Source organism: Myotis davidii, unplaced genomic scaffold, assembly GCF_000327345.1.
Source record: "Myotis davidii unplaced genomic scaffold, ASM32734v1 scaffold453, whole genome shotgun sequence".
Classification (NCBI taxonomy): Eukaryota; Metazoa; Chordata; class Mammalia; order Chiroptera; family Vespertilionidae; genus Myotis; species Myotis davidii.
Genome location: NW_006285234.1, coordinates 1,946,835 through 1,968,209, shown reverse-complemented (window position 1 = coordinate 1,968,209; position 21,375 = coordinate 1,946,835). Strand labels below are relative to the sequence as shown.

The 21,375-nt window shown below is 55.4% G+C and overlaps 1 protein-coding gene across 1 annotated transcript; it reads right to left on the bottom strand.

The window, feature by feature from the left end:
- Positions 1 to 286: 286 nt before the first annotated feature.
- FUK (fucokinase) lies at positions 287 to 17,561 on the bottom strand. The gene is made up of 24 exons (XM_006755775.2): positions 16,351 to 17,561; positions 12,340 to 12,444; positions 11,858 to 12,009; positions 11,678 to 11,728; positions 10,800 to 10,925; positions 10,424 to 10,496; positions 9,972 to 10,069; positions 9,515 to 9,595; positions 8,844 to 8,963; positions 8,501 to 8,672; positions 7,975 to 8,087; positions 7,341 to 7,442; positions 7,051 to 7,221; positions 6,554 to 6,618; positions 5,811 to 6,181; positions 4,778 to 4,988; positions 4,451 to 4,617; positions 4,141 to 4,362; positions 3,643 to 3,786; positions 3,364 to 3,483; positions 2,096 to 2,283; positions 1,899 to 1,998; positions 1,183 to 1,406; positions 287 to 1,004 (listed from the first exon to the last, which is right to left on the bottom strand). The coding sequence occupies exons 2-24, from the start codon at positions 12,419 to 12,421 to the stop codon at positions 918 to 920; spliced, it is 3,240 nt and encodes a 1,079-aa protein (XP_006755838.1). The 5' UTR covers positions 12,422 to 12,444; positions 16,351 to 17,561; the 3' UTR covers positions 287 to 917.
- Between the last annotated feature and the right edge of the window lie 3,814 nt (positions 17,562 to 21,375).

The following is a 21,375-nucleotide window of genomic DNA, read 5'->3' as shown; positions in this document are numbered from 1 at the left end:
AGTGTGCTGTTTTCAGGGAGGGCTGGGTGCTACAGGGCAAGACAGGGGTACCAGTTGCACTGAAATGTGAAGGCAAAAGCCTAAAGCCTCAGCCTCCTCCCACAGCCAGAGTGGCACACAGCCCCTGCCAGGACCTACTTGATAGCTGGTGACTCACCTGACCCTGGACCCTCATCCCCTCTTGGGCCCTCAGCACCGAAGCTGGATCACCCCAGGCAGTTTCCCACAGTGCCAGGGAGGTGGGAACTCCTCCTGGCAGGAACGGAAAAGCTCTCTGAGGACAACCTCAAAGGGCAGATTCGATTTATTCCAAGAAGGTCATAGTCCTGAAACCTAGGGCCACATGGCACAGTCCATGGTACAGGTTAAGGCCTGAGTTGGCAGTGACTGGCTGTAGACCACACTGGCTCACTTCCACAGACATGGGGCTGGACCCCCACTCCTACTCCCACTCCCCCATCAAGTCAGCCTGGGAGTGAGTACTGAACATGAAGTCTATTCAGGCAAAAGCCCGGCCTCTATGGAAGGCCACAGGAAATCCTCAAGGGCCTCTTCAGGGTCAGCCTTACCAAGGGACCCAGCCTCTGCTAGGGCTGGTTGTCATCCCCTGCCAGGGCCTCCATAGAGAATAAGAAGGTCACAGAGAAAGGCCACAAGGGACACTGACCTTAGGACCTTCCTATGTCCAGATGGAGCAGAGGCCAAGCCTAGGCCACGGTGAATCAAGAGGTCACAGTCCTGTTCCCAAGTGTGGTGTCTCTCACCAGGGGGCTGGGCCCAAACTCAAGTCGGCTTCCTTTGCGAGCAGATCCATAGAGGTAGGTGGGGAGTCGGAGGCTGAGTGCTCTGAAGGGAGGGGCTGCGGTAGCTCCAGGTTTTCTCCTCTTGCGGAGGGACAAGCCTCATAGGAAGGCGCATCAGGTTGAGTTCTCACTCCCCAACAGCTGCAGGCTCAGGCCCTGAGTGTCCACTTCTACCAGGTGGACACTGTAGTTCCCGAGGCCCTGGGAGCAAACAACAAGAGGTGTGTAGAGGGCTCTGTGCAAATCTCTGGCCTTTCCGGAGGCTGGCCTGAGGCTGCAAGGCCAGGGGGACATGTAGCTACAGCCCCTAGTTAGCCAGGGGGCCACAGTGAAGGCTCCTGCCCCCCCACCAAGTACCATACCCAGCACCATCAGGTACCTCGGTCTTGGCCAGCACGGCCTCCAGAGCCTCCTTTTGCTTTGGCTCCTTGGTCAACAGATAGAGAAAGCCCCCACCGCCTGCCCCTGCCAGGCTCTGGCCGTACACATGGGGGGCCAGGACATCCATCATTCGCCGCACAGCCAGGGGCTCACAGCCTGGAGCCATGCGCTTCTTCTGCTCCCAGTACAAGGTCAGGCACTGGCCCAGCAGAGGCAGGCTTCCTGGGGTGGGGGCAGAGAAGGGAAAGGCGTGCCTGAGCCAGAATATTCTGTCAGTGCCCATTTATCGACGCTAAAGTGCCAAGAGGTGCTGCTTAACCAGGGGCTGGAAACAGGAGTAAGAACCACCTCACAGGGTTGTCTGAGGACCCGTGCACATAAAACTGACATGGTGCCCAGCAGTGTCCAGTAAATGATACAGCCACTCACTGGAACCCCGCTTAGCTCTGACTCCCTGGCACTCGGTGAAAGGGCCCAGCCTCTTCCCCCACCTGCTTCTTGGTAGATAGGACTGGAGGCCTTCCCCATGGTGCAAGTATTGTCCTGAGATATGGCTCCCATCTAAGTGAGACCCTAGGGAGGACAGATGGTCGGCTTCCGTCCCGGGGGCCTAACACCTGGGGCCTGTGCCAAGCCTGAAAACGCCCCTGGCCTTAGACCCATGGGCGACCAGACCTCACTCCTGGTGCCCTGCCCCTGGAGGAAGCCCCTCACCTTGGTGGAAGGCTTTCGCGCACTCCTCGGTGTGCCGCACTAGGCTGTGGGCATTCTGTACAACAGCAGGCAGCCGGGCATACCAGCTCCTCAGCACATCCTGCAGATAAGGCAGGAGGGGTGCGATGAAGGGCTGGGCCCTGCCTCCCTCCTGCCTCCCTTCCGCCTCCCTTCTTCCTCCTGGGGCTGAGGCTCACCTGCAGCAGATTGCGCGCCAGGCGGGTCTTGCCAGTGTACACCAGGAGTAGGTGGTCATTGAGCGTCTGGACAAAGCCCTCAGGTACCGTGATCTCTTCCACCTCCACCTTCAGTGGCAGCTGAGCCCGGGAGCGCCCCACCTTGATGCCAGGCATTAGACCACCCACTTGGTCCTGCCAGCCACCTCCTGTGAACCCAGAGTCCATCACTGTTGGAGCCTGTCTGGCCCAAGTTCTCTCTCCCAGCCCAGGCTCTGGCAGGAATCAGTGGGCAAGATAGCTTCCCCCAACTCCAGCTGGGCCCAGTGAGCTGTGCAGCTTCTGTCACCAGCCTTGGGAGCAGGATGAGGCCAGCAGGAGAAAGGATTTCACTTCAGAACCCAGCTTGAGTGGCTATTGATTAATGTCTGTCCCCAATAGACCACTTAATTTTTGAGAGCAAGGACCCTGTATTTGTTCATTTTATCCCCAGGGTCCAACACTGAGTGGATACTCAATAGTTGTCAATTGACCAAATGAAGGGTTTGAATGGTGCATCCCAGAAGAAAACTAGGAAGGCCTCCCTATTTGCCCCTCTTGCTGATAACTACCTGTTACGGGATGTGAGTCATTACAACAAAAGGAGCGGGTGGGCTGCAAAGGGACCGGAAAAGGTAGCATAACAGGCATCTATACATCCTTGTGACAGGTTCCTGCCCAGAATCACAATGGGGATGAAGCCTGGCATCCTGGGTGACCACAGCACCCTAGGATCGGGCCAGACAAACTAGCTGCTCCCCATTGTGCATGGATTCCAAGGGGCCATGGTGGTGAGAAGAGGGAGAAGCCTGTGATCCAAGCCATGTTCTGGGCCCTCGGTGCCCCCCACGTGGCTGGCGGGAAGGGGGGGTGGGCACCAATGACCATAGCCCAAGGGAGAGGCAGGTTGGTTGGGAAGGCAGGGTAAAGGCCCTGTCCCCTACTACAAACCCATTTTGCCCAGCCCCACCCTTAGGAACAGTCCTGGATGGCAACAAAGTCATGAGGAATAAACAATGTACCTAACACACATGAAAGGCAGAGCACAGAACCTAAAGGTGCTCCTAAAACATCAGCTCCTTGGAAGGAGAAATGTTTCAAGCTGCACATCCCCAGAGGTCAGAGTGATAAGGAAGCTCTAACCATCTGAAGGAACAGCAGTTAAGTGGCTGTCACCAAGCCCAGGGGAGCCCCCGGAAGCTTTTGGGAAAGTGCCAGTGACCTCCCTCCCAGCAGGGGCGGTCCCATACCTGTGGTGAGCACCTGCTCCAGGTGCAGCACTGCGTGGATCAGGGCCTCCCTGCTCACCTTCCGGCCCGCGGCCCGCTGCAAGGCGGCCAGGGCAGTGCCCGCCAGGATGCTGCTGGTGCCTGCAGGGCAGGGAAGAGGTCAGTCGGGCATGAAACACCTCTGCGCAGCCCAGACCTGCCCCACCCCGTTGGTCTGTTGGGCAGGGGTAGTGAGGAGGCAGGAAGGCGAGGCTGGAGGGCAGGGATGGAGTGGTTGGCAGCAGGACAGGGCCCACTCACCGAGGCCAGAGCCGTGGGGCAGCTCAGACCAGGTGTGCAGCTCGAAGCCGCCCCCAAAGGTGCGCAGCAGCTGCTCACTCAGCGAGAGCTTGGACCTGACTTGCACGATCCCCGCACAGATGAAGGCCGCCTTCAGCAGAGCTCCTGGGAGGGACCAGCACCCAGCAAGGCATTTGGTCTCCAAAGGCGGAAGCAGACATACCACCCACCCCCACTATTTCCCATCTAGGGGCTCATCTAGGGGACAAAAGCCCAGCAGCAGTGCAAGCCCATCCCCAAGCCCCCAAAAGATCTCTGGGCTCTCCAACATGGGCAAATGTGCCAGCTCTGCCGCCTGTAGCTGCATGCACCTGGGCAAGGAGACCTCGGGGCTCCTCAACCTGACTGGGTAGCCCTCAAGCCAGACCCCCATGGCCGGCAGGGTCTCCAGGGTTCTGCCCTAGCCCCCAGCTAGCTGTGTGTGCCACTCCCACCGGCAGACGTCCTGGGTGCCCTGACCTGGAGCATGGGGCTGGCAGTAGTCCCTCATGTCCTCCAGGCTCCGGCACACGATCTTCATGGCCATCTCATCCCGCCGAGGCCCCACCGCCAGCCACAGCTCAGGCTCCCAGATGCGGCGAGCCCTGGCCCCAATGGGCCGGCGGCCATCCACTCGCACAGCCAGGCCCAGCACTGCCCCCCCAAGCTCGTAGGCAAGGGGTGGCGTGTCGCTCCAGCCTCCTGCAGCAGTTGAACAAGACCAAGCTGGTCAGGGGGCTGCCTGCCCGGCTCTGGGGTGGCTCCCCTCACCCCCCTCCAAGGGACTCACCAGAGAAATCCACACGAGCTGGGCACTCGGCCACCACCCACTGCCCGGGTGCCGGCAGCCCCACAGGCTCCGTGGAGACAAAGTGCTGGGCGGACATCACAGCCTGGCGGATCAGGATCTGCCCGGCCCCCTCGTAGTGGCGAGCCGCTCGCACTAACAGGACTGGCCTGCCAAGAGGGCAGGGAGAGATGGCGGCATGGAGCCCCAGGCTTGGGGCAGGCTGCCTGGGTTTGGGGCCCGACTTCCTTGGGCCCCACCTCCCTCTGGTCTGCACCTATAAGAATGACCAGGGGCTTCTCCAGGGGTCCTGACATCATTGGCACCCACCTGCTCAGCCACTTGTCCCGCTCCTGGGCAAGCGCCTTCACACCCCCAGCCAGGTCTCCACACTCCAAGTACGAGAAGGGCCGAGCCCACTCGGGATTGGCAGCCGGCCCACTCCGTAAGCCACCTTGGCCTTCTGCCATGCAGCCCAGGACGTCTGCCACACAGGCCAGCACCCGGGCCGCCACGCTTGGGTCTCCTGCACCCGCTGCAACTAAGGGACCAGAAGCCAGGTGGTTAGGGAAGGGACCCACCCTGCCCTCTTCCCCAAGTGACTGTTCAACAGCCCCCAGGCAGCCCAGGACGTCTGCCACACAGGCCAGCACCCGGGCCGCCACGCTTGGGTCTCCTGCACCCGCTGCAACTAAGGGACCAGAAGCCAGGTGGTTAGGGAAGGGACCCCCCCTGCCCTCTTCCCCAAGTGACTGTTCAACAGCCCCCAAACATTCCTGCCTCCTCACACCTCTTCACTTTGCCCAAGATGTACCCTCGCCTGTAAGTGCACACCCCACTCCTGTGCTTGGCAAAGTTCTCATCCTGCCAGCCCCAGCCCAGCCCAGCCCAGCCGTGCCTCCTTACCCCCACCCAGGTTGCCCAGAGCGGTTAAGAACTCAGACTCAGGGGTCAAACTGCCTGTGTTCACTCACAGTGCCACCCCAACCAGCTGTGTGGCTATAGGTGAGTGACTCAAATAGGTACCACTTTCCACAATCGCTGGGATCATTAATGAGGTGCTGCCTGGGAGAGCCTGCCACATCCCCCAGGGCTCTGGCACCTACGTTTTGGCACCCAATACAAAACATGTCGGGTTTGCTGATGCTCACTGGACCCAGAGGCTTGGGCCCAGGCCTCAGCCTCTCATCAAACTCCCTACTGACAAGAATGAAGCTTCCCAGGAGCCTGAAAGCAAACTCCACTGTGTCTCTCCCCTGCTCTGAAGTCTCCCACCTCCTGTCATCAACCCAGAGGGCAGGTAGGGCAGGTAGGGCAGGTGATGCTGGGCCTGGCTTCCCCACCCAGAGACCCAGCAACTCACCCTGGTCCAGCGTGGCCAGCAGGAGCCCAGGGCAGCCCTCGCGGACAGCGGCCCGGATCAGCGGGCGCAGGCTGAGGTCCTGCCTGGCCTCGAGCACCTTGCGCGCCTTATGCAGGGCCTGGCGGAAGAACAGGTCCCGGCGGGAGACCAGTGTGGCAGCCCGGTCCAGACAAGGCTGCAACTGCTCCCAGGACAGACGCCAGGAGGCCCGCCAGGCCCACAGGGCCTCACCCCCATCCTCCTGCGGGTCCAGCATCCACAGCATGTCCCTGGGCCCCAGGGCCCTCGAGGGGTGGAGCACAGGAAACAGGCGGGCGCTGAGAAGGCAACGCTCCGTGGGGGGCGTGTCTGGGTTCCACAGGTCCCAGTTTCTGATGTGAGGAGAAGGCACATTAGCAGGAGGCCTGCCTGTCCACTGGGGGCTGGCTAATTCTCGGGGGGGTGGGGGGGGCGGGACAAGTTCCTCCAGGCGGCACAAGCAGGCCATGTAGGGAGGGGGACGAACCACCCTGCCCCCTTTCCCAGGCCTCCTGACAAAATCCCAAAGCCTGAGCACAGGCAGGAATTAGGAACTGTCCAGGGGGAAAGTGCTGCGGGAGGATCAGACTGGCCCAAACTACCCCAGACCCCGTGGGCTGGTGGGAGGGCAGGTGCTGCTCTGGGGCTGAGGCAGAGATGAGCCTGGAAGAGGCGGCCGCCCTGGCTGCGGAGGCCCAGAGGCCCATGGAGGCCATCAGTCTTACCGAATGCCTGTCTTCTGGAAGAACTCATTCCAGGACATGTTAAGATATGTTCCTGTCCCCTGTCTCTGGGGGAAGTGGAGGAAGCAATCAGGGCTTCGGGGACCACAAGAAGGGAGGGGTTAGGGACACTAAGACCAGAGGGGACAGGAGCAGAGACCTGCACATATGAAAGCAGCTTCTGAAACACTGTGTCAAGCCCGGGAGCTCAGCGACCCTGCCCAGGTGCCGGGAACCTGGCGCAGAATCCCGGTTCTAGGCCCAATCCACTAACATTGGCTCTGCAGCCCAAGGCAGGTCACCTCCCTCTCTGAACCTCAGTCTGAACCTGGCAGAGCAGATGAGGAGGGAGATCAAGGCATGGCGGGACTCTACTGGTTACAGCCTATCCCTCAGGCCAGCGCTCAGCGAGCCCTGCCGTGGAGTGGAAACTGGGCTGGGATCCCTGGGCTCCCCAGAGCCTGAAGATGGGGGTGAGGGGACACAGGGCGGGCACCTACTTCCCAGCTGTCCAGACGTCCAACGAGAGTGAAGGCACGAACAGGGGCTCCGTGCAGCCGCACGTGGTGCCCCTGCAGGACAAGGTCATGTAGCCCCAAGCCGTGTAGCGCCTCGGACTGGGCCGTGTCCAGGCCACTCACAAAGCAACCAGTGCCGATGTGAATGGGGCCCTGGCAAGGGAGAGGGCGGGCATCCTGAGGGGGCAGTGCCGCTCCAGGCACCCCCCAACACGCACAGGGCCTGGCCCCCACAGCCTTGCCTGCCCTCTGCCCCTGCTCTCAGGCCTCACCTGGAGATGGCAGTGCTGCAGGACACTCCCAGGACCCAGCTGGACGGCGCCCTCCAGCAGGCAGTTGACCACAGAGCTCCCGGCCCCCAGCAGCTGCAGCTCCTGAGCAGCCGGGGAGAAGGTCGTGAGTGCCCTCTACACCTGCCCTGGCCCCGGCTTCAGGCCGACCCTCATCCCACCCCTTCCTGCTGCTCCCAGGGGCCAGCTCTCCTGCACAGGCCTCCAGAGAAGTCTGACCTCAGTAACAGAGGTCCCCCCGGATGGCAGCTTCCCCAGAAAACCTCTCCCACCAGCCCCGGTACCCCCACCACGCTGAGGGCAACCTCGGAAATCTGTCTGTCCCCTTCCTCAGCAACATGGCACTGACCCAGGCCCATCACCACCTCTCCAAGCAGACCCCAAAGAAAGGGGTGGGGTCTTCTCTAGCTTCTCCATCAGGCAGGCCTGGATGCAGAATCCTGCCTTGACCACTGACTGGCTCTGTGGCCTTAGGCAAGTGACTTAACCTGTCTGAGCCGCCAAATGGGGATGACGACATCTATACTCATGGGTAGTCTGCTCCAAGCGTGGGCTGTTCCTTCCCTTTCTGGGGGCCCCTATCCCACCTGTCCTCAGGCACCTCTGCTGGTCTTACCTCCACCTGGGAGTGCACGACCTGGGCCCCAGGAGTCCTGGGAAACGTGAGGCTGAGCAGGAACTCACTGGCCGAGTTGGTCATGTAGCTGTAGCTGCCGTCGGGGATATACGCTGTAAAGATACACGCAATGACCCCACCCCTACGCCTGCTGCTGCTCTGAGCCCAGCCAGGCCTCCAGCCGGCAGACACATCTTCAGCGGGCCCTGGAGGGCAGGCCTAGCGACGAGCCCACTGTGCTGATGGGGAAGCTAAAATCCAGAGAGGCTCAGTAACCTGCCCAAAGTCACACAACTAGAAAATGGAAAGACTGGGCCCGGAGCCCAAGAATGAGACAAAAGGAAGAGTTATTGGGGTTGGGGAGAGTTGGGGGGTGTCAGGCCTCTGGGTTGGGAGAGGACAATTGGCTGATACATGCACTAGACCTGCCTGGTCCAGGAGCCCAGGGAGGCAGCCTTGTAGCTCCGGGTAGGGGGTCCTCACTCCGGTGGCCTCCCCACCCAGAGAGCTGAGGAGCAGCACCCACCCATGGTGAGGGGCTGATCACGAAGCTCCCTCCACAGCTTGGCCCGCGCCACCTGGAGATAACCCTCGATGTCTGCGTCGCTTTGCCCCGTTTCCGGAGGCCGCCCCGCCAGGAAGTCCTCTCTGCTCACATTCCGGGCCATGCACAGCAGGAGGTCGAAAAACAGAGACAGCTGGGACAAGGACAGGAAGCACAGCTATTGGGGGGTGGTCCTAGGCCAAACTGGGGCAGCCCCATCCCCAGAGACACGGTCCCTGAGAGGGGAAGGGGCAAGCCTGAGGTCACAGAGCCAGTGTCGGGCCCCTCCCCCAGGCCAGGGCCCCCAGCTCCCACCCTCAGTCACCTGGACAGGCCGGGCTCCGGAGTCCAAACCCATGTAGGTGCAGGCATCCAGCGGGGGGCTCACGTGAGTGGCCAGGAGGTGCTCGGCAGTCTCCACCGAGAAAAAGGCGACTCCGGAGACCTGGAGGAGCCCCCATGAGGGTCAGGTGGGGGGACCCGGGGTCAGGCTTGGGCCTGAGTTGGGGGAAGACACATAAAGATGGACCCAAAGGCTGGCCGCTATGGCAGGCAGAGTCCTCCATCTTGGGGACCACTCCTGCACCCAGATTCCAGGCTTACTGGAGGGGGATCCCCTGAACAGGCACCTTCTGGGACCCCCCTCAGTTTTCAGGCCTCCTCCCAAACCTAGTTCTCTATCATACCCTGGTCTGGTCCCAGCCCCTTACCCACCACTCGCATCTTCGCCCTTCATTCTAGAAGGATCCCCCAAGTCGGCTTCCAGACTTCCTCCCAACGCATTCCTGAACTTCCTCGCGTTCTTGTTCTAGCCTTTCCCGTTTGGGGCAAGACCCTTTCCTCAGATTCTGGCCCCGCCTGCTCCTCCACCACAGATTCTGGTTCTGTGCCACCGGGAATCTTCTAGAAGGAGTGGAGCTCTTCCCCGAGCAGGAAGGCAATCACGCCATTTTCCACGGGGTCCCCAAAGCCCCCCAACCTCGGCGGCAGCCATACCAGTGGCACCCGCCCGTCAGGCCTGGCGCACCGCTGTATGTCCGCCTCGCTGCCCTGGTAGTAAATGTCTAAAACGAAGCCCTGTGTCGGGGGAGAAAACAGAGTTAGGGAAGGGGGCCGAGGGCGATCAGGACAGGGACACAGCAAGGGTGTTCTCCAGTGAAAACCCCGGTGCGTGTCCGACAGGCACCAGCATGCTCCCGGGAACACAGTCCCACCCGACGGGAGAGGGGCTTAGCGTGTCTTCCCCGGCCCAGCACAGAGCCCGGCACAGGGTCCACGTGCGATGCAAGTTTGGCCAAAGACTAAGTGAGCATGAGAGCTGTGGCCACAGAGGAAACTCCTCCGAAGCCAGGCTGTACCAGAAAGTCCAGGGCAAGAGGCTGCCCAGAGCACAGGACCAGGCGGCCATCCCAGCCCGGCTCAGGGGCCCGTGCCACTGCCCCAGGGGCACCACCTGGGAGTCGGTGAGGTAGACACCATGGTTCCGGGCGTAGGCTGTGGTTCCTGGAAAGGCGATCACTCTGGCTCCCCGGAAGCCGCCCCAGCTGATCCCTATGAGTAGAGAAGTCAGGAGCCTCCCCGGGGGTCCCAACCCCAGGCAGGGAGGCCCCAACCAGGTAAAGATGAGAGCTCAGGGCAGGGGCGTCTGGGCGTCTCTAAAAGGAAAATATGGTTCCCGAGCCAAATGGACGTTCCTCTGGGAGAATGACGATGCCTCCCCTCCCAAAGTTCTACGGCAGCCCTGGGGGGCAGAAGGGGGAGGGCTGGTGTCTCCATTCTACAGCTTCCTCTCTGAATAGCGCAGTGGGCCAGGCCCAGAAAGGGTGAGCTAGAACAGGCACGTGTCCCCCACCCCCCTCCCCCGGCTACGGCAAGGGAGGAGGTCCCCAGCCTTCTCAGGCTCACCTGGGTTGGGAGGAACAGACAGCAGCATGTCCGTGCTGCAGACCCACACGCCTGGTGGGGAGCCTGGGCCCAGCTGCCGGAGAGAGTGCGGATGGTGGGTGGCCTGGCCCCGCCCCTCCTCTGCTCCCACACAGCCCAGTGTCGAGCCTGTCCCCTTGCTCTAGGGAGACTCTGAGGTAACAGGGGCCTTCCCTGACCCTCCTGCCCACCTCCTGGGACCACACCTCCCTCCAGTTTGGCCGACACTCATTTCCTAAAGCTCCAACTCTAGGCGCCACCAAAGCCGTTCTTCCTGGCACCCCGTCTGAGTCAGGACAGGCTGCAGCTGGTGGTGCAATGAGAGAGAAGCGAGGCCCTAAGGCACCTCTGGCCTCACCTGATAGGTCATGATGTCTAGCAAGCGATCCAGGTTATAGACCAGAGCCTCCACGGGTGCCTGGGGGTTCTCCACGGGGAGGCAGGTGAAGGCCCGGCCACAGTCATCGAAGGGGAAGTCTCGGCCCTAGGGGGGAAGCAGGGGCAGGGGAAAGAGCCCGTGGGGCAGGAAGCCTGGGCACACCCCCAGGGCTGTGCAAAGGTGTAAAGTCATCAAGCTAGAGTGTTTTCTCGGGTAACTTTCCCAGTTACATGATTCTAGTAAAAAGTTAGAAAAGTCAGATATGCAAGAAGAAAATCTCTCAGGAATAATCACCATTCCTCTCATTTTGAGGTAAACCCTTTCAGAATTATATGCATATATTCTTTACTTTTTTATTTTTACAAAAATGAGATTCTGAAAAGGTAGAAACAACAGAACTTACACACACTCACATTTACACACACACACACACACAGGTAAAACTGGGGAAGTAACGTGGGGAACTATATAAAGGCAGGTCCTGCTTTAAGCATTTCATGGATCATCTCAGCATCTCCACACAAAGCAGGAACCATTGCCGTCCTGATTTTACAGATGCGGAAACGGAGGCCTAGAAAGGGTCCAGCGCCTTGCCCAAGGTCACGGAGCTGGGAAGTCTCTTTCAATGCACAGAACTAAATGGACTTATTCATCCCTTTCTAATATCCCCCCAGAAAGATAATGCTATTTATATTTAGCCAGTTGCCTATTTTTTGGACACTTGGATCAATTCTGACTCCAGTTCTTCTGGATTTGCACAAAAAACAACTTGCAACCACACCCCTATCCAACCCTGAGGATCGATGGGTCCAGCCTTCTGCATGGCGCGCCCCCGCCCCGCCCAGCATCTTACTAACCATGTGCAGGATGAGGATCCAGGCCGACTGTAGGACATCAGAGGTGACCACCTGCCAAGAGTGGAAGAGCCCTGTAGACAAGAGGCCTGGGCAGAAGGCACCAAGGACGGCACCCTCTTGTCTGGGGAGAGGCCCCGACACAAAGCCACTGAGGTACGACAGGAACGACTGAGCACTCACAGTGAAGCCTGCCCGGGCACTCAGGTGTTCAGCAGCCACCAGCAGGGCATTGAGGGTGGCTCCTCCGCTGCCCACACGCGTCTCGGGGTCCTCCACAGCCAGTAACAGAGTCCCAGCGGGGATCTGCTCTCGTTTCTGCCGCACTTCCAGCTCTGTGTTCAGAACACAGTTGGGACCTGCTCCCCAGCCTCCCAGCCCTGATCCCAAGCAACTAAAGCAAACCTACTGATCATTATTATTATTTCATCTTTGACTCAGTAGCTTTGCATGTAGTAGCGCATTCGCTCTTTGCCCAACTCTGTGAGGGAGGTACAATTATTCCCATTTCACAGATGAGAAAATTGAGTCTCAATGAAATGACATGATATGTCAAAGGTCACATGGCTAGGAAGAAGCAGACTCTGGGTTTGAACTATAGGAGGTATAGGGGTGTGGGGAGGGGTTCCTACATTAGGGCAGAGTGGGGAGGGAGGGTCCCCTACCTTTCTGGAAGACCTCGACACTGTCCTTGTACTGGCATGTCAGGATGATAACCGTCCAATCAACCCCCTTGGGCTGCTCCATTCTAGCCAAAGTTGAGGGGCTTCCTGAGGCAGAAATAGGGGTGTGCGTGGATTATTTTATGTTGTCATATCCTAAGATTGGTTTTTGTATGGTTTTATGGATTTTAACACTTGCATAGAGTCCTGTGGTCACCACTACGGTCACACTGGACAATCATCAGTCAGTTCTCCTCAGCTAGAGTTGGAATGTAATCTTTTGAGACTGGCTTCTTTCACTCAGCACCATGCCTCTGAGACTCATCCAAGCTGGCTGTGCATTTCAGCACCGTAGTTCTTTCTTCGCACGGACCTTCCACAGCCTGTTTCTCCATCCACTCCCTGAAGGACATCTGGGCTGTTTCCAGGTTTTGAAAGCCATGATTAGAGCTGCTTTAAACATTCATGTGTGAACTGAGTAGGAACCTAAGACCTCATCTCTCCAGGTGGATTCCTCGGTGTGGGATTGCTGGGTCACGTGATCAGTGTGTCTTTGACGTTCTCATTCTGGGTGCACGTGATCGCCTCAGGAGAGGAAGTGAGGGGAGCAGGGTGGGGGAGACAGGGGGTCCCACCTTAAAGCAAGGGCCTACCCTTTCTGTACCACTGGCCCCTCAGCATTCAGTCATTGGCTGTGATCGGGCAGGAGGGAAGGCCTAACCTCCCAGGCTGCTGAGGCTGAAGGGAATTCCCTGGAGAAGGGGACAGTTGTGGGAGGAGTGCACCAGGCTGTTCAAGGGATCGGGACAGGGTGCCAACAGTGCCCACTACTGGGACTTCAGGAGGGGATCTCCCCTCCCAGAGGCTTCACTCCTGAAAGAGGCTGCCACCCCACCTGCCACCATCTTCTTTCAGGCACTCTGAGCAAGTGAGGGGAAGATGAGGCCAAAGCTATGGCTTCACCCCTTCCTATCTCCCCCAACATTTCTCTCCTGCCAGACGGGAAACCAATCTGACCCCAGGGCCCCTGGCCTCCCCAAGACTTCTGCAGACAGGTCCCCAGGAGTGCCCTGGCATAGGCCTCTGGCAGAGTCCCGGCTGCTGTCCTACGAAGCAGCCCTCCCCCACCTCCTCCCTCCAACCCCCAAAGCTCAGTGTCAGAGCGATGGTGGCGCTAGCTGCATGCCTTCCCAGGGGCACAAGGAACGCATGGCCAGCCCGCGCCCCAGCCAGAGCCAGCAGGAAACCTGAACCTCAGCAGGTTTCTTCTGCCACCGGGGGACAGACCCACCACGTAGCAACACCCACACTCCCACAAGCTGGCAGGGAAAGCCTCCACCACTAACAGAAAGTGCTCTGTTCGCTGCTCAGCCCAGCAGGGAAATCCAGAGGGGAAATCTGAGCTGAGATCTTGGCCAGGCTCCTGAGGGCCAAGGCATTCCCAGGGATGCCCAGATGGCCTTCCCAGTAAATGGGCGGCGAGAGATTCCAGCTTGTCCACCAACTTACTGTGTGATCTTTGGCACCCCTACCCCCTCCAGCCTCCTGAAGCAGGCGTGTCACTGACCAGTGTCCCCCAGCTTGTTTCCCTGGAGGCCATGCTTCCCAGCGGCTCCCAACCAATGACTCAGCAGCAGGGCCAGGAAGACAGACCCCTCCCAGCAATCTAGGGTTCCTCTGACAGGTAGTCTTGGCTCCAGGACTGCCCACCTACCGACCAAAAACTCTTAGAACCTCACTGCAGTCTGAGACTGTTCCCGCCCATCACGCCCCTGCTTCCTCCAGTTCCCTCCTCGTTTTCCCTCCCCCAATAAATCTAACCCCATCTTGGTCTCGGCTTCTCCAAGAACCTGAACCAACATGGAGAGTATAATATCTCCTTCTTGGCACCTTCAAAAGAAAAAAATCACTGTATGAACCTCTCACTTAATGTGTGGAAAGTACCATCTTTATCCTAAAAAAAATAGATGAGGAAACTGAGGCACAGAGAGACTGGGTCACATGTCCAAGGTCACACAGCTAGCAAGTGGCAGAGTCAAATCTGAACTCCGTGGTGACAGATGATCTGACTCTGGATGGTGGGCACACCGTGCAATGCACAGATATTGTAACACAGAAACCCTCACCACAGAACAACCTTTATGTTCATGTTGACCAATGTCACCTCAATCGATTTAATTAATAAATAAATAAAAATCTGAACTCAGACACTTTTGCTCCAAAGTCCACTCTCTTAACCACTACACTGGACCTGCTGTGTAGGACTGAAAACAAGGACAAAAGGAGTAAATATATATAAAGTGCTCCATTCAGGTGGCGATGAAACGGGGAGGATGTTCACGGTCACAGCCATGAGGAGTGGGCTCCCCCACTCTGACCCATAGTTAAGACGAGATGATTTCTCATTCCCACGACATCCCTGCAGGGTAAGGGTTCTGTCCATTCTCCAGATGCTAATAGATGCTACCGCCATGACTGGGACCCGGATCTCTCTGATTCTTATTTAAGTCATGGAACTAACGATGTTTGGTCCCAAGCAAAGGTGACAAAAGAGAGCAAGGACGAAATGCCCCCAGGACAGTCCAAAAGTCTGAGCTCAGTCTTGGCCTCAGCACCGTGACTAGGAGACATGGGCAGATGACAGGTCATGGCCGGAGGAGGGAGGGCAGCCCTATCTGGACTGCATACAGCTAGAGACAGGGGCAGAGGAACAGTTCTGGGCTGGGAATCAGCCCCCGGGGCTCTCTCCCCATCTCGGCCTCTGAGCCTCAATTTCCTAATCTGAAAACCAAGGCCAATAATACCAACCTCCTAGGACAGTTACCAGCATTAAATAAAATGTAAAATATGCAGCATACAGCAGGAGCTCAATGAATGGTAGTTCTCTCCAGCAGGAAAAGGAAGCAGGAGCGTTTAACTTGGCCCTGAAGCTGGTAGGAATGAAGGCTCTGAAATATTCTCTGAGTCAAAGATGATCCTGAAGAAGAAAAATAATCAGGGAAGCCCTAGCCGATTTGGCTCAGTGGATAGAGCATCGGCCTGCGGACTGGAGGGTCCTGGGGTCGATTCCGGCCAAGAGCACGTACCCAGGTTGTGGGCTCGATCCCCAGTAGGGGGCGTGGAGGCAGCCGATCAATGATTCTCATCAGGAAAGTTTCTATCTCTCTCTTTCACTCTCCCTTCCTCTCTGAAATCAGTAAAAATAAATTTTTAAAAATAGTAATCATCAGGCAAGGCCTAGGGAAATCAAGCAAGGCTGAGGAGCATGCCTCACCAGATCAGCCAAAAGGGTATTTTATGGTAACACAAAAGGTGGCATGATACTTGTAGCTAATACTTAGGGGCTGCTTTTTTCAGGCACCATGCCAAGGGCATTGTAGTATCAGCTCATATGACCTACTCTGCAGTCCTCCCTAAGAATTGGATCTTACCACACTCATGGTAGAGGTAAGGAAACTGTAGCTTAAAGAGATGAAATAGCCTGCCCAAGGTCATACAGCTAGTACAGGCCGAATAGGTGTTTCCAAGTCTAAGGTCCATGTTCTTAACCACCCTATAGGAACAAGACATCTCTCTCCCGGGGCCTCAGCCCTCGGTCATACCTGACATCCGTACAGAAAACTTAGAAAATAGCCTTCTGTTTCAATATTCTGCCCACTTTTTTAGTTGAAATACTATTCATTAAATTGGGGGAGGGAAGAAGAATCAGGGACAGAAAATATTAAGACTTTTTCATATGCTGTTTGAAGAAAGGAAGGGCCCAGGGACCTTGCATTTTAGAGCTTTCAAGGGAAAAACAGGCACATGGAGGAATCTGATTTGCCCTCTGGTAAGAAAAAAAAAAGTGGAAACTGATAGGGAGTAAAATGATACGGTAAATTACACAAAAGGCAAGCAAAGTAGTCCCCCCTGATCCACAGGGAATACATTCCAAGACCCCCCAGTGGATGCCTGAAACCAAGGTTAGTATGAACCCTATACATGCTATGTTTTTTCCAATGCATACATACCTACCTATGAAGACTAGCGTCGGATGGTATCCTTTCTCCTTAACCAACTTGTGCAACTCTGCTGGGAAAGTGGCAGCAGCTTCTTCGCAGCGCTCACAGCCTCTCCCGTAATTTTTATATCACGTGCTGTAAAAATGGCTTGGCGTCACTCTTTTCAGGGGACCCTTTGCTTAAGTCTTTGTACAGGCTCACTGCTTTCGGGCACAACATGTTGCCACCCATCAGAACACATTTTCTGTTCCTGTCTTCGACCCACAAATGTAATAATGCCTTTTTCATCTTAACCAAGCACTTATCCCTTAGGGCGGCTGTGTAACTTTGGCAATTCGAAGTGACGGCAAAGCTAGCACGGATCTCTTTTTCCTTCTTCACAATTTCACAGATAGAAGATTCATTCTTACCATAGATCAACCATAGAGCAACCTCAGCATATGATTTTTTCTCTTTCCTTATTAAGTCGAGAACTCTCGCCTTCTCGCATAAAGGAAGCACTTTATGGCTACTCGGGCATGTCTGAGTCGCCAGCACCACCACTTGTTGCACTATGGGGCCATTATCAAGTCAAATAAGCGTCGCTTGAACTTCGATACCTGACAGTGGATCTGATAACCAAGGAAGTTACTAAGTTACTAACCAGGTGGTAGCATATACAGCCGGGATTACGTGGGACAAAGGGGTGATTTACGCCCCAGGCAGGAGGGCGCAGGCCAGGGGAGGTTTCATCAGTCTAGTCGGAACTTCAAACAACTTAAAGCATGCATTGTCTATTTCTGGAATTTGCATTTAATATTCTTCAGATGCAAGACCTCAGGTAAATGAAAGCGTAAAAGCAAAACTGCGGATAAAGAGGGGACTAGCGTAACTGAGATCTGTGCACAGTGACGAGACCCCACGGGACACAGAGGCAGGAAAAGCGGCCTCAACGCAAAATCAGCAGCGAAGGCATCCAGCACCCCACCTGCCTCCGGGACGAGGAGGTCCTGGAGCCGCACCTCCTTCCCGTTCCCAGAGTTCCCAAGTCTCGGAACCCCCATTGAAAGACCCCAGCAAAAGGGACGCAGGACCTGCTGACCCCCACCCACTACAGCCAGTGGGAGCCCAGGGGCGCCAGCGGAGCTCTCGGGGACTCCCTGCCTCGGTCCGGCCCCTCGCAGAGATCAGGCCTAGAATTGGCGAGTGGGGAGTGAGGTGCGCGGAGCGGAAACGCGTGGACCCACGTACCTGCCTCCGCCTGGTGCTAGGCTCAGCCGGCTTTTATGAGGGGCTGCGCGTCCCTTCGCGGCGCACCCTGGGAAATGTAGTTTCACCTCTCCGCAGGCCAATTCTTGTCCTCTCAAAAAAAATAAAAATAAAAATAAACAGCTCCCACCTATCGCAGGGCAAGCACTTTCCAAAAGGGCAGTCAGTGATCAGATCCAGAAAGAAGGTGAGGCGAGAAGGTGGCTCCATGGGCCAACAAAACTACAACTCCCAGAGGAACCAATGCGTCTTAAAGACATAGGCTTCTTTTCTGCTACTCGCGCTTTCAGGTTTGGGTTTGTTTGTTTAACCTTTTGGCCGGGACTTGCTTTTCTCCCGAGCGGGGAAAAAAAAAATCCTGGAGCAGGGCGGGGGAAGGGAGAAGCCTAGATGTTGCCTGAGTTTGAACAGCTGCCGTTGGATTAGCAGTTGGTGGTGGTGCTTTCTGGGTTTTATGCACGTGGGTACTAACGGAAGACACTTCGCAACTCTGTAGTGGAAAGGGGATCAGCAGAGTTCTGAATGGCAGCCTTGTTTGTAATCGCGGGAGATTGGAAACGCTCTCTCTTTAGGGCACTGGGGAAATAAAGGCATATCCATGCAATAGAGTACTATGCAGCAGTCAGAACCACGCAGAACCTTATGGACAATAGGAAACGTGTCCAAGACATTTTGTTAAGGGACAAGAAGCAAGTTCTTAGAGCCCTATGTACGCGGGAAGCCACTCATGTCAAAAATAATGTACACAGCCCTAACCGGTTTGGCTCAATGGATGGAGCGTCGGCCTGCGGACTGAAGGGTCCCAGGTTCGATTCCCGTCAAGGGCATGTACCTTGGTTGCGGGCACATCCCCAGTAGGGGGTGTGCAGGAGGCAGCTGATCCATGTTTCTCTCTCATTGATGTTTCTAACTCTCTATCCCTCTCCCTTGCTCTCTGTAAAAAAATCAATAAAATATATTTTTTTAAAAAGAAAGAAACAAGCTTCTACTCAAATTTCTATTTAAAATAATGTATATGGGCACACAGTATGTGTGGAAACAGGGGCTGGAAGGGAACACACTCTGGGGCAGAGACTGCCAGGAACGGGGAGAGGCAAGGAGAACTTAAGCCTTTCCTGTATTTCTGGAATTTTTCTTACAAGAAGGTACTTTCCAAATCTACTGTCATTAATAGGGAGCCAGAAAGGCCCTGCCTTCGGTCTCAAAGGAGATGGGGGACCCTACTCTACCTCTGTGTAACCTTGGCCAGTCACTTGGTTACTCTGCGTCTCCTTGTCACCTGTCATCTGTAAAAATGGGTTAATAACAGGATTGAATGCTGAGATTGTTGTATAGTAAATGATCAAAAAGTACTAACCATTTGACAAGAGGAAAATTCTGAGATGTCCTAAATTGATTTATGGCAGGCTAGAGGGTGGGAGGAGGGGGAAGAGATTAATCAGTTAACAGAGCCACAGGCCAAAACCGACAAAAGACGACTCACACTCTTGAATGTCTGTTAAAACTTTCGATTAATTTCCAGAGAGCTATCTAAAGAAAAAATAGCGAACCACTAGAACCGCCTCATCCTGATTATGCATGAGCTTTCTGGCTTGTTGCCCACAACCAATCCAGAAGTTGGAAATAGTTCTTCCTTACCGGCTATGCACCTGTCCTAGAACGGCTACGCCTTGACCTTTTCCCAACCCCTCTTTAAACAGAGCCAGTGTAAGTTCTTTCAAAACAGCTTACATCTTTCTTCACCAAACCCATCAAATCAAGCAGCCGTGGGCAAACTACGGCCCGCGGGCCGGATCCGGCCCGTTTGAAATGAAAAAAACTAAAAAAAAAAAAAAAAAAAAGACCGTACCCTTTTATGTAATGATGTTTACTTTGAATTTATATTAGTTCACACAAACACTCCATCCATGCTTTTGTTCCGGCCCTCCGGTCCAGTTTAAGAACTCATTATGGCCCTCGAGTCAAAAAGTTTGCTCACCACTGGTATAAAGGATCCAGGACCGTTTGAAATGAAAAAAACTAAAAAAAAAAAAAAAAAAAAGACCGTACCCTTTTATGTAATGATGTTTACTTTGAATTTATATTAGTTCACACAAACACTCCATCCATGCTTTTGTTCCGGCCCTCCGGTCCAGTTTAAGAACTCATTATGGCCCTCGAGTCAAAAAGTTTGCCCACCCCTGGTATAAAGGATCCAGGATTGGGCCCATGTTCTTCTCCATCTAGCCCTGCTACTGGTGATTTAGACTGTGTATGTCCCAGGACATGGTCTTTTTTCTGGCTAGCATATGACTCAGTAAACCCTTTCTTTCAGAAAAGCTTTAGGCCAGAAAGGTTCTTTTGTTTAACATATCATTATGACTATGTTTATTGTTGTTATGCTTACGCTGCCCCACTAGAACAGTGCCTAGAACATTGTAGGTGGTTGAAACAGTTTGTTGCATGAATGAGCCATCCCCTGCCAGCTTCCACTACCCACCTCCTCTCCCAAATTTTTCTCCTTCCCTCAGTCTTCTCCCCCTGGGGTCATCCCCCCTCTTCATGTGGCCCAGGTCTCACGCTCCTTCCCACACTGAAGTGCCTGTGCTTTCTTCTGTGAACCGGGAGGCCTCCAGGGGAGTGATGAGCTAGCTGCCTCCCACTGCTGCTCTTCTCATCAATGCTCTTCCCTCTCTGCAGTGGAGTGGGAGGCATCCCTGCAGCTACAGCTTTGGGGGTGGAAGGGTTCAAGGAAAACAATGTGCCCCCCAGGAGCTCAGAAGCACAGGGCTTCACCCCACCTCCCAGGGCCGGCATGCTGGAGGGGTAAGGAGTGGTTCCAAGGCCACTTGCACTTTTCAGACTCAGAGGCAAAGATGCTTGAGGGTTTTTGATAACATGAAGCCCTCCGTGCAATCTGTCAGCAGCAGACACAAAAAAACGCCAACCTCTCAGCTCTGTGGGTAGCCCCACTGTCTCGGGTAGGGAAGACAGAGCCATAAAAAAAAAATGTTCTGATGTTATCATCTAGGGTAGAATCTAGTGGTTAAATACAAGGATTTGAAATCTGACAAATCCTCCCCAGTTCCCATCATTCTCTTACTGTGTGAGCAAGCCACTGCACCTCTTTGAGCCTCAGTTTCCTCATCTCTAAGAATACAGTTTCCTCATCTGTATTTACCTAATCGGAGTTTCGGAAGGATTCAATGAGCTAACACACATAAAGACGTTAGCACAGCCCTAGCTGGTTTGGCTCAGTGGATAGAGTATCAGCCTGCAGACTGAAGGGTCCCAGGTTCGAATCTGATCAAGGGCACATGCCGGGATTGCAGGCTCAATCCCCAGTGTGGGCTGTGCAGGAGCCAGCCAATCAATGGTTCTCTTTCATCGATGTTTCTATCTCTCTCTCCCTCTCCCTTCATCTCTGAAATCAATAAAAATATTTTTTTTTTAAAAAAGAGGTTAGCGCAGTACCTGGCCAGAGTAGGCGTCCAACTTCCTTCTTATTAAACAAACATGCTGCCCATGAAGGAGGGTCCGGGAAGGCTTCTTGGTGGAGGTCCCATCTGCAGGGCCCTGGATGAGATGGGAGCAGGAAACCCCCTTGGGAGCCAGGACTATATCTGTTCCTTAGAGACAGAGCCTGAGACGGGGATTCCAGTGCAAATGATTTATTAAGACAGAGGGAAGCAGGATAGGGGAAGAAGCCAAAAGATGTGGCTTCCTCTAAGTCTTGCCTCAGTCTGACCCTCCAGTGAACTCTGGAACAGAAAATGCATCACAAGGTTTATCCCTCTCAGAGGGGGATGTG